The following is a 13,112-nucleotide window of genomic DNA, read 5'->3' on the forward strand; positions in this document are numbered from 1 at the left end:
GTATGAACCCTGGCACTGAAAAATATTGTGGCAATGAGCCTTGGTGCAAATTAAGTCCCGTTTGAAAGCTCTGCAGCAGGCAGGGAGGCTGACAGCATTTCTCTCTCTATCTTCCCATTCCTAAGGACCCAGAGCCATTAACCACAGAGGTAAGGTTTGTCAGGTGTCTTCCAGCATAAATGGACATAGAGATCAAAATCCAAGAAGATACGGAGTTGCTGTACTTGATTATGTTTTTCATGGAGACAGAATATAATGCTAACCCTATGCATTTTGTGGCGTGTTGTGGAATAGGGGCGAAGCTTTGCATTCATAGAACTTTCAAGAGAAGGAAGTTCGGTTTCAAAAAGCTCAAAAATGTCCAGATTATGGTGGAGAGAATTGCGTTAGGCAATGTAGTCGATAATAAACGGTATGCGTTGAAGTCAATATATAATTTACTCCAGAAACTACTTGTGTGGTCCTTTTTCTTCCTCTTAGTACATTTACAATGTATTAGTGGGCCATAGACACTTTTTTTTGGATGAATAGCTGTGACAAACTGGTATGTATTAAATTTGGAAAGGAAAAGAGCGTGCTCTGAAATTTTTAGCACAGGAAAGGCATAACCGAACCTGAATATGCGCTCTTCTTTAAGAGCACAGGAATTTTCAACTGCATGCTAGTGTTTCTGTCAAGGCACTAATCTCATTGTGCAATGGCGAGATGGGTAAGATTATTGACATGATCTCCTGAGCATCCTCTCCATCATGGTGCAGCTGCAGGCACTGAAACAGGTCAGCCAGTAGCTAGAGCACAGAGCTTGGAAACCTCACAGTGAATTCCACTGAACGGAGGTGCAAGTGAATAATTGTACTACTTGGCAGTGGCCAAGAGAACCCAAGTAACTGTCCAGCTGAGCTTTTTGGGGTTGTGAAAGGTTTGTTCGGTTTGAACTTGTCTTCAGATACAGTCATACGTCATGTCACGTCCGCTTCATGTGACGTTCTTTCAGGTTACGTCCCGCAGCAACCCGGAAGTACAGGAAAGGATTACTTCCGGGTTTTGCCGCTCTCGCATGCGCAGAAGTGCAAAATGACATCATGCGCAGAAGCAGCGAATCGCAACCCGCGTGTGTACAGACGCACTGCTGCGGGTTGCGTTCTTTTCATGTTGCAAATGGGCCTCTGGAACAGATCCCGTTTACAACCAGAGGTACCACTGTACAGTGGTGCCCCGCAAGACGAATGCCTCGCAAGACTGAAAACTCGCTAGACGAAAGAGTTTTCCGTTTTGGAGGTGCTTCGCAAAACAAATCTCCTATGGGCTTGCTTCGCAAGACGAAAATGTCTTGCAAGTTCCTGCGGGTTTTTTCCCCTCCCCCCCTTTCTAAGCCGCTAAGCTGTTTATCAGCTGATCCGATAAGCCGCTAATAGCGCTAATCCTCTAATCCGTCAATGGGCTTGCTTTGCAAGACGAAAAAACCACTAGACGAAGAGAATCACAGAACGGATTCTTTTCGTCTTGCGAGGCACCACTGTATGTATAAGGCGGTACCCTTGACCTAAGTTGTTTGGTACTTTGTGCCGTAGTACAAGACCCCTATAGAATCATAGCATTGTAGAGTTGGAAGGGACCCCCAGGGTCATCATACATGACAGGTGGCCACCCAATCTCTGATTAAAAACCTCAAAGGAAGGAGAGTCCACCACCTCCCAAGGGAGACTGTTCCACTGTCGAACAGCTCTTACCTTCAGAAAGTTCTTCCCGATTTTTAGTTGGAGTCTCCTTTCTTCTAATTGGAAGTCATTGGAACGAGTCCTTCTCCCCCCTCCCCCTCGGAGCAGGAGGAAACAAGCCCTTAAGATATTAGAAGGTGGCTATCATATTTCCTCTCAGTCTCCTCTTCTCTAGGCTAAACACACCCAACTCCCTCAACCATTCCTCATAAGGCTTGAGTTCCAGACCCTTGATCATATGCACACATTCCAACTTGTTAATATCCTTCTTAAATCATGGCACCCAGAACTGGACGCTACTCCAGGTGTGGTCTGGCCAAGGCAGCACAGAATGGTACAAGCGACGACCATTTTAGGCATGTCCAATTGATGCTCAACTGCTGACGCATGGGCCCTTTTTGACCCAGAAGACAGAGGAATGGGGGCAGGGTAGAGGTGTAATGGGGCGTAACAGGCTTATGCATTGACACACGCGGGGACCAGGAATGGAATCCCTGCTCAAAATGGCACATTGTCTGTACTATTATTTCCCTTGATCTGGACACCATACTTCTGTTGATGCAACCTAGATTAGCATTGCCTTCAACCTGGCCCAGTAGAAAAAGGTGATCATACATGTGGATGATCATCCATCTTTATGGCTTTACGTTTCCATATTAAATTCCCACCTTTTCTTACATGCTGCTTTAGCTATGGTATGATTATGTTCCCATTTGTTTGCGTACACGAGAAAAATTTCAAAAACTACTGGGGTAGTGGAAAGTTGTATCAGAACGGCCTCTCACCCCTTGACTTTTAAGAGGTTCTCAGGGACAGAGTTTGAACCATGAAAGCACTAACTGCAAAATCCCATGAATTCCACATACACAAAAGGCAATGTGGCTATCTGATCTGGCATTTTCTGCCCTCCGTTTGTTTTGGTTTCCATTCTTTTCTTGGATGCAGAGGAAGCAAATCCCTCGAGAGTCCTGCACGGTTTCCTGACTTGAGTTCCCAGGCATCTCTTGGGAGCAAGAGTTTCCCTTCGCCTATTGGCTCCGCAACTGCAACAGCAATAAATGCTATATGAACACATGTTTACGCCAAGAGGAGAGAGTTTCTTGCCAGGAGATCTATAGCTGCATGCTTTTAAAAAACACACATACACAGACTTTAGGTTTATGGTTGAATAGAATCAATTACCTGAAGTCGTAGGTATGCCATACTTAAACCGTTTTTCTGTTTGTTTGCTTTAGGTTTTCCAGATTGCCATGTTAATGCTGCTTGCATTTGGAGTCCTACTTCAAGAAATCTTGGCCAGGACCCAAGGTGAAAGTCTTACTGATGGCAGCAACATTCCACGAGTGCCATTGTATAGCTATGGAAACATCAACTTGCCCGAAGAACATATCCCATACTTTTTGCACAATAACCAGCCTTTTGCCACAGCCTGCAAGAACGATCTGCATTGCCCATATAAAGTAAATACTCCTCTTTTTTTTTTTTGTGGAGCCTAATGTCGATTTGTTGTGTTCTTAGAATCAAAGAGGTTGAAAGTGATGATAACTGGTTTCTTTTCCAGAAACCATGATGGTGATGATTCCAGACTCCATGTTAGGGCTATCCAAAATGTCACAAAATAGTGTGCAAGCTTTCAAGTTCTCCATAACGCTTAATCAGGCTTGGAGTTAAAAAAAATGTAAGGTGCCAAAAGAGGGCGTGGGAAGAGAAAGAAATACATTTGACGGGTGCCCAAGCTATCTGTGTCTGCATCTGGTAAGAATATTAGGATGGAGTGCACAGGGAGGTAGCCTCAGCCCGAGCCAATGATCAGGGTTGACGTCTGGAGGCTACTAGGTTGGGAAAGGCTGCTCTAGAGCCTTTAATCTGATACATGCTTCCATGTGTGTTTAATTTCCTCCGTATTCTCTTTGGCTGCTGCTAACAGCATACTTGTTTATCCAACCCTACCCAGATACATAGGGATGCGGGTGGCGCTGTGGGTTAAACCACTGAGCCTAGGACTTGCCGATCAGAAGGTCGGTGGTTCGAATCCCCGCAACGGTCCCTGCTCCTTCCAACCTAGCAGTTCGGAAGCACGTCAAAGTGCAAGTAGATAAATAGGTACTGTGCTGGCGGGAAGGTAAACAGCGTTTCCGTGCGCTGCTCTGGTTCGCCAGAAGCAGTTTAGTCATGCTGGCCACATGCCCCGGAAGCTGTACGCTGGCTACTTTGGCCAATAAAGCGGGGTCCCTTTACCTTTACCTTTTACCCAGATACATAGAATGCTGGTATGTTTTTAATTTATTGCTGGTTTTAACTTTTAGAACGCCTTGATTGCTTTTACTGACAATCTTAACTGTTTTTTTTAATAGTCTTTATTGATTTAAATTATGCACATATACAAAATATTTGCAAAGGATTTACAATCTCATATTGCAATTATATAAGATCATATTGTACCAACCATACCATATTAGCAGAACTCGAGTGATACCTGTAAATAAAACACATAACAAATATTGCTTTTGGAGTAAATAGGGACAATACTAAAGAATATGAAACTGTGTGACAAAAAGAAGGACATTATAAACAGTACAATAAGAATGATCGGAAGACTTGTTTTGTCAGAAGTCTTTTTATTTAATTGTTTATTAAGACGTTAATAGGAAGAATATGTATGCAAATTTGTTTCTGTTCTTCTCTTCTTTTTCTCTTTCTTCTGCAATTTCTTCTCCTTTTTCTTTCTCAATTGTTTTTCTTTCTTGACAATCTTAACTATTTTATTCTTTTCATAAACAGCTTTGAGGTTTCCTACAGCCAAGCAGTATATAGATTTTATGAAATAAACACCTTGATTGACTTACAGTATGTCCATGTGTAGAACTGGAAGTAGGCTCAAATCTTTAGAGGTAAAAATTACACACAGGTTATTTGTAGATCACGTGTGCATTTTTGCAAGCTTGCTCGTTCGGCAACATGGCATCAACATCCAAAGCAAAGTTGGCATTTTCCTGTGTTTCCAGAAATACGTGAAGAAATTGAAAGCCTGTTGGGGTTATGAGAAATCATGCAAGCCTGAAAACCGTTTTGGATATCCGAGATGTGATTATGCTGAGATTGGATGGTAAGCGCACATTCCACGCCCCCGTGCCTCCTGCAAACTCAGGCCCAGGCCAAACCCAACACTCAGTCGCATATAGAGAACTTCTGCTGGTATTTATTTATTTTGGTACATGAAACAAGACCCAAATTAGAGCAAATGCCTCCCAATTTATATGCTGCCGTTTGTTTTTCCAGAGCCACAGGTTCTGATAACATATACCAGGGATATAGTAGTGCAACATTTTAATTAATAGATAGATAGATAGAGCTATAGCTATAGCTATAGATATGCATATGGGGTCACAAAGAGTCGGACACGACTAAACAACAAAAAACAATATGCGCATAATAGTGCTAACATCTCCACTACTGATCTATTCCCATCCCAAATGCCAAGCAGGCGCCCCTGTGCCTTCTTGCAGATCAGTTAAGTGGTACCCTTTTTGTGCTAGGCAGAATATGTTGAAACTCGCTCTTGTTCATTGTTACACTCCGTAAACCTGGTTTCTAAGGTTCTTCAGTGGCATTTATTAACCCATAGACTGGGTTTATTCCCATAGTTAAAGCTTGATGTTTTCTCAAATGGACACACTTGCATTATTTCACCATGTAAGGGCTAACACCATTGAGGAGGCCCAGCATGTATTCTGGAAGCAAGCTGACTTTGGTTATGTTAAGGAGAGGACGAATGAAGTGAAGACTCACTGCAGACCTCAGGCAAAGGTAAGTATGCTTGTATGCATTCAGAGAAAGTTGTTTCCTGATGCTATGCTCCACTTGCCCCCAATTCTTCTTAAATATATATATATATGTTGCTTTTGTCATTTTCTTATAGGGAGATTCTTCACTTCAATGTTCTCGTTACCTCCAGTATTGCAGAGCAACAAATCTATACATTGATTTAAGAAACCCCAAAAGAAACCATGAGAGGTACGTACCTTACTTACATTTCAACAGGAGAAACAGACACGCTAAATATCCCTATTAAGCAAGTCTGCTCATCTACAAAAGACTTCTATTTTTTTTAATACTTCTCCAATAGTCATTAACAGATATATGCCAGGACTCAGAAATCTGCATAGGTTTAATCATCCAAGAATGATGTCTAAAAATCTCTTCTTCTTTTTTTACTTTTTAAAGAATCATTTGCTGACCCTCATGATTGTAGAACAGACATGGGGAACCTTGCGCTCTCCAGGGGTTGCTGAGCTACAATGCTATAGCAGGTTCTGCAAACATCTTTCTGAATTTGGAAAAACACAGTTATTTTCTAGATGGCTGGTTTTATTCAGTACTTGCTTTAATTCACGAAGCATGCTTTTGTTCTTAAGTTTGTTTCGGTTTTACGTTCATACCCTCAAAAGTGTGTCTATATATAGTCATTGTATGACCGTTACACTTATTTCTTGAGACCTTTAAAACATTTGCGACTGTGTTGATTGAACTGTAGGCTGGGTGCATGTTGAAGCAATGACATCACCATTTTGGTTCACGCGAGACACTTCAGGGATCCATGCAACCCATGTTTCCAGTAGATCACATGCAGTGAAATCCTATGCTTGCTTACTCAGAAGTCAGCCCCGTGATATTCAGTGCGGGGCTTATATGGAAGTCATGGTGTTTAGGATCGTAGCCTTTGACTGCAAGCTTGTGCTCAATGATCTGGCAGTGAGCTTCATTGAATACCACAGAGTTTAATTTTGAGTAAGCATGCTCGTTGTACAGAGTGACAAGTTAAAGCGTGATGATGAATCAATGCCTTGATGTACATCATTAATCAAGAGAGTGCTCACAAGGTAGTCCAGTTTAGAACTGACACTTGATTTGAACTTCTGCTAATAATGTTCCCCCTCTTTAAATAGATTCAATGAAGACTTCTTCCAGAAGGGTGAAATTGGAGGCCACTGCGATTTAGACATTCAAGCTTTCCTTGCTGAAGGGCAGCGGAAGAGCCCTTTACAGTCTTGGTAAGATTTGTATCTGTCTGCTATTTCTTGTTTCTCTACGATAGACATCTTTGCAGAAAAGCTCAGCTCCCAGTACTATGCTCAGTTGAGTACCCCCCTTCTCTCCCACCAGGCACACCCATCTATGGGGGCGGGGTGGAGGCCCCCCAATTTTCAATGCGGGGGCCAGGCCCCCTCAGTGTTCCACAGCCAGGCAGGCCCCATTGGGCCCTCCTGTGCCACTGCAGGCTCTGTTGGGCCCTCCTGTGGGCCCCATACCATCGTGAGATGCATGACATCATGCGCACTTGCCAGGCCTAGCCCCCCATGTTCGGCAGAACCCGGTGTGCTTGTCTCCCACAACATGTCACAGCAGTAGTTAGGGGTGCAGTGGTTTTTTAAGGAAGAAACAGGCTTCTGTGATGGTGGAGCAAAGGGACAATGACTGAGGTGATGGTTATTCCAGTCTAGAATGTTAGCAACGAAAAGCAGGTCATTGTGGCTGCATTACATTCTTTTCTATGGGAACCGTTGTTGTTTTTTAACATGAAAATCCACAAGTAATAGGGAAACCTGGGAATTGATGTGGCCTGTTTTGTATAGCCTGTATCAAGGGTGGGGAACCTTTGGTCTGTCAGGTGTTGCTCCCAGGTCCACAAGATTGAGTGTTATGACAGAGGGAGAAAAACTCCCCTACTTTCTACTTTCCTCATGCCATGTGTAGTTCTTCTGTCATGTTACCTCCTGCTCATCAAACTAAAAAGTCCCAAATGCTGCAGCGGTTCTTCTTAGTGGGGTTGCTCCATCCCTTAGATGATTTTGGTCGCTCTTTCCTGGACCTTTTCCAACTCTACAATATCCTTTTTGGGGCGAGGCAATCAGAATTGTACGCGGTATTCTAAATGCAGTCACATCATAAATGCCTGATGAGAGCTTCAGTTTTGTGTTCAATTCCTTCCCTAACGACCCCTAGCTTGGGGTTTTCCTTTTTCATAGCCATCACACACTGAGTCAGCATCTTCACTGAGCTGTCTGCTACAACCTCTGACTTGGTCAGTCCCCACCAATTCAAGCACCATGTGTGAATAATAATAATAATAATAATAATAATAATAATAATAATAATAATTTTTTATTTATACCCCGCCCATCTGGCTGAGTCTCCCCAGCCACTCTGGGCGGCTCCCAATCAAATGTTAAAAACAGTACAGCGTTAAATATTAAAAACTTCCCTGAACAGGGCTGCCTTCAGATGTCTTTTAAAGATAGGATAGCTGCTTATTTCCTTCACATCTGAAGGGAGGGTGTTCCACAGGGTGGGCGCCACTACCGAGAAGGCCCTCTGTCTGGTTCCCTGTAACCTCACTTCTCGGAATGAGGGAACTGCCAGAAGGCCCTCGGCACTGGATCTCAGTGTCCGTGTATTAAGATTTACAGGCCATTCACTCCGTTCGGAGACATGCTTTTGGAGCTCTTCGTCGTTCTAACTACCGTGAACAATTTTCTATGGCTACCTCACTGCTAACCCCAACTCTAGATAATTTATTAAAAAGCCCTTTCTCCATTTAGAAAACTGCCAATTCATACCTCCTGCTACTGAAACAATACCTGATCCAGAAGAGAACCCTCTCCTCTTAGTTATCATCTTCTAGAAATATATCTTGCAGGGCTCAAGTTCCATTAGCTGAGCCCAGTACAAATGGTATTACGTCATGGCGGAGACTTGCTAGGCTGTTAAATGGATCATGCTAATTGGTCTTGTACCTGCAGTCATGAATAACTTGTGTCTTTGCTGAGATGCCTTTAAAATCATGGTCAGTGCACTTGACATGAGCGTAGATATATTCAAATTAACTGGATATTGGAAACGCACGGACAGAGAGATTCTCTCTCTTGAAACTTTCCCCAGCTCTTGATTTATAGATCAAAGATGCTGCTTGCTCCTGAGATCAAAGGCAGAGTTTAACCTTTTGAAGCCTTACTGAAGAAGCTTCAGTTACAATTAAAAATAATTTTAATTGTCAAACTTTGTCTAACTTCACCAGCATTGTGAAGAGAAGTCTGCCTGGTGCATTGCTTAAATTAATTGTCTTTGGATACGGGTGGTTTTTTAAAAAAATAATTATTTGCAGCTTCTATTAAATGACTGTAATTACAGGTTTGCGGAACTCCAGACATATACGGAACTGAACTCCAGGCCTATGGAAGATGGCAGTTGTGATGTTATTATTGACAAGCCAACTTATTTCATGAAGCTTGATGCAGGTAGAAGTCAGTGTGGTTTTCGTATGTGCAGATCTGTACAACTCCTGGCAGTATGTCAGGATGATATGTTTGGAGGTGGTCATGTAAAGGTCATTGATATGCACAGCATTCTGCATGTATTGCATTATCTAGTAGCATGCTCCAGCAAATTGGATATTGCCCCAGCACACTTAGGGGCAGGCTAAAAGCCAGTTATGATATATTCTGTGGGCATAGGCAGCTTACACATGACCATAGCACTTCTATGCATGCCGCACGCAGGCTGAAGTCAATGTGGACAAGAATTGCCTGCCATCCCTGCTATATGTTATTTTGAACTTCTTTTTTAAGTTTCTTAGACCTACACTGGCTCCTGGTACATTTCTGAGCACAATTCAAAGTGTTGGTGCTGACCTTTGAAGCCCTAAATGGCCTCAGTCCAGTATACCTGAAGGAGCGTCTCCACCTCCATCGTTCTACCCGGACACTGAGGTCCAGTGCCGAGGGCCTTCTGGCGGTTCCCTCGCTGCGAGAAGCCAAGTTACAGGGAACCAAGCAGAGGGCCTTCTCGATAGTGGCGCCCGCCCTGTGGAACGCCCTCCCACCAGATGTCAAAGAGAAAAACAACTACCAGACTTTTAGAAGACATCTGAAGGCAGCCCTGTTTAGGGAAGCTTTTAATGTTTAATATGTTATTGTGTTTTAATATTCTGTTGGAAGCTGCCCAGAGTGAGTGGGGAAACCCAGTCAGATGGGTGGGGTATAAATAAATTATTATTATTATTATTATTATTATTATTATTATTATTATTATTTATTATTATTATTATTAAATCCTAAACTATTTGTGAAACTTCAGAGCTCGATTCAAAGCCTGTTCTCAGTCAGCACCGACATTCTGGTCAACTTGGTTCAGTCTAAGATGATCTTCATCAGTTGACTTGAATGGAGCTCCTTGCTCTTTAAAACTCAGAAGCAGGGCTGTGTTTTCAAAGTCTTGTTTGTCCTGAGTTTGCAGCAGCACTCTGAGTGAGAACAGGTAAAAAGCAAGGGTTCCTGTCCAAGGACATAGAAACGTTTGAAATAAATAAATGGAATAAATCTGGAACAGAGATGTCTTTTTTAACATCTGGGCTGCACCAGTAATAGTAGTAGTAATAATAATAATAATAATAATAATAATAATAATAATAATAATAATAATTTATTATTTATACCCCGCCCATCTGGCTGGGTTTCCCCAGCCACCCTGGGCGGCTTCCAAAAGAATATTAAAATACTGTGATACATCAAACATTAAAAGCTTCCCTAAACAAGGCTGCCTTCAGATGTCTTCTAAAAGTCTGGTAGTTGTTGTTCTCTTTGACATCTGGTGGGAGGGCGTTCCACAGGGAGGGAGCCACTACCGAGAAGGCCCTCTGCCTGGTTCTTGCACTTCACTGTTGTAGACCTTTTCGTTTTCAAAGGGCTTTGCAGTCTTTGTTTGTGCTTGCCTCCTCAAGCAAGAATGCAGAGAAATGGTATTGGTAGAATTTCCTTCCTCCACTCCCACTAGAAAGAATGGTTCCCAAGGCCATTTAGATACTGGTAGAGATGGTTCTCCCCTTCATGGATCACTGCCTTGCCGTGGCGAAGGGGCTTGAAGAACTCAGAGAAGCTATGAACTACGCCGAGCAGGGCACACAAGATGAACAGGTCATAGTGGAGAGTTTTGACCAAACGTGATCCACCTGGAGTAGGAATCGGCAAGCCACTCCAGTATCCCTGCCAAGAAAACTCCATGGACAAAGACAACAGGCATATAAAAGTTATGACACTGGAAGATGAGCCCCTCAGGTCGGAAGGTGTCCAACATGCTACTGGGGAAGAGCGGAGGACAAGTACAAGTAGATCCAGAGCTGATGAAGCGGCTGGGCCAAAGCCGAAAGGACGCTCAGTTGTGGATATGCATGGAAGCGAAAGGAAAGTCCAATGCTGTAAAGAAAAATATTGCATAGGAACCTGGAATGTAAGAACCATGAACCTGGGTAAGTTGGATGTGGTCAAAAATGAGATGGCAAGAATAAATATTGACATCCTGGGCATCAGTGAGCTAAAATGGACGGGAATGGGCGAATTCAGTTCGGATGACTACCATATCTACTACTGTGGGCAAGAAACCCGTAAGAGAAATGGAGTGGCCCTCATAGTCATCAAAAGAGTGGCGAAAGCTGTACTGGGATGCAGTCTCAAAAATGATAGAATGATCTCGATACGAATCCAAGGCAGACCTTTTAACATCACAGTAATCCAAGTTTATGCACCAACTACTGGTGCTGAAGAAACTGAAATTGACCAGTTCTATGAAGACTTACAAAACCTTATCGAAGTGACACCAAAGAAGGATGTTCTGCTCATTATAGGGGATTGGAATGCTAAAGTAGGGAATCAAGAGATAAAAGGAACAACTGGCAAGTTTGGCCTTGGAGATCAAAACGAAGCAGGGCAAAGGCTAATAGAGTTCTGTCAAGAGAACAAGCTGGTCATCACAAACACGCTTTTCCAACAACACAAGAGACGACTCTACACATGGACATCCCCAGATGGGCAACATCGAAATCAGATTGATTATATTCTCTGCAGCCAAAGATGGAGAAGCTCTATACAGTCAGCAAAAACAAGACCTGGAGCTGACTGTGGCTCAGATCATCAGCTCCTTATAGCAAAATTCAAGCTTAAACTGAAGAAAGTAGGAAAAACCACTGGACAGGTAAGATACAATCTAAACCAAATCCCTTATGAATACACAGTGGAAGTGAGGAACAGGTTTAAGGATTTAGATTTGCTGGACAGAGTGCCTGAAGAACTATGGATGGAGGCTCGCAACATTATACAGGAGGCAGCAACTAAAACCATCCCAATGAAAAAGAAATGCAAGAAAGCAAAGTGGCTGTCCAACGAGGCCTTACAAATAGCGGAGGAGAGAAGGCAAGCAAAATGCGAGGGAGATAGTGAAAGATACAGGAAATTGAATGCAGATTTCCAAAGAACAGCAAGGAGAGACAAGAAGGCCTTCTTAAACGAGCAATGCTAAGAAATAGAGGAAAGCAACAGAATGGGAAGAACCAGAGATCTGTTCAAGAAAATCGGAAATATGAAAGGAACATTTCGTACAAAGATTACCATAATAAAGGACAAAAGTGGTAAAGATCTAACTCAAACAGAAGACATCAAGAAGAGGTGGCAAGAATACACAGAGGAATTATACCAGAAAGATATGGATGTCTCGTACACCCCAGGTAGTGTGGTTGCTGACCTTGAGCCAGACATCCTGGAGAGTGAAGTCAAATGGGCCTTAGAAAGCACTGCAAATAACAAGGCCAGTGGAAGTGATGGTATTCCAGCTGAACTGTTTAAAATTTTAAAAGATGATGCTGTTAAGGTGCTACACTCAATATGCCAGCAAGTTTGGAAAACTCAGCAGTGGCCAGAGGATTGGAGAAGATCAGTCTACATTCCAATCCCAAAGAAAGGCAGTGCCAAAGAATGCTCCAACTACCGCACAATTTCACTCATTTCACATGCTAGCAAGGTTATGCTTAAAATTCTACAAGGAAGGCTCAAGCAGTATGTGGACCGAGAACTCCCAGAAGTGCAAGCTGGATTTAGAAGAGGCAGAGGAACCAGAGACCAAATTGCAAACATGCGCTGGATTATGGAGAAAGCCAGAGAGTTCCAGAAAGACATCTACTTCTGCTTCATTGACTATGCAAAAGCCTTTGACTGTGTTGACCACAGCAAACTATGGCAAGTTCTTAAAGAAATGGGAGTGCCTGATCACCTCATCTGTCTCCTGCGAAATCTCTATGTGGGACAAGAAGCTACAGTTAGAACTGGATATGGAACAACTGATTGGTTCCAAATTGGGAAAGGAGTACGGCAAGGCTGTATATTGTCTCCCTGCTTATTTAACTTATATGCAGAATTCATCATGCGAAAGGCTGGGCTGGATGAATCCCAAGCCGGAATTAAGATTGCCGGAAGAAATATCAACAACCTCAGATATGCAGATGACACAACCTTGATGGCAGAAAGTGAAGAGGAATTAAAGAACCTTTTAATGAGGGTGAAAGAGGAGAGC

General features: G+C 42.9%; 1 protein-coding gene across 1 annotated transcript in view; it reads left to right on the forward strand.

Annotated features, from left to right (window-relative positions):
- EOGT (EGF domain specific O-linked N-acetylglucosamine transferase) overlaps positions 1 to 13,112 on the forward strand; it is a 26,791-nt gene continuing 13,679 nt past the window's right edge. The window contains exons 1-7 of the mRNA XM_082210102.1: positions 1 to 149; positions 2,954 to 3,178; positions 4,724 to 4,824; positions 5,417 to 5,525; positions 5,638 to 5,732; positions 6,665 to 6,769; positions 8,907 to 9,013. Coding sequence (XP_082066228.1) covers positions 2,969 to 3,178; positions 4,724 to 4,824; positions 5,417 to 5,525; positions 5,638 to 5,732; positions 6,665 to 6,769; positions 8,907 to 9,013 — 727 coding nt within the window. The 5' untranslated portion in view covers positions 1 to 149; positions 2,954 to 2,968. The remainder of the gene's footprint in view (positions 150 to 2,953; positions 3,179 to 4,723; positions 4,825 to 5,416; positions 5,526 to 5,637; positions 5,733 to 6,664; positions 6,770 to 8,906; positions 9,014 to 13,112) is intronic.

The sequence above is a fragment of the Podarcis vaucheri genome, assembly GCF_965113315.1.
Source record: "Podarcis vaucheri genome assembly, chromosome: 2".
In the NCBI taxonomy this organism is placed as follows: domain Eukaryota; kingdom Metazoa; phylum Chordata; class Lepidosauria; order Squamata; family Lacertidae; genus Podarcis; species Podarcis vaucheri.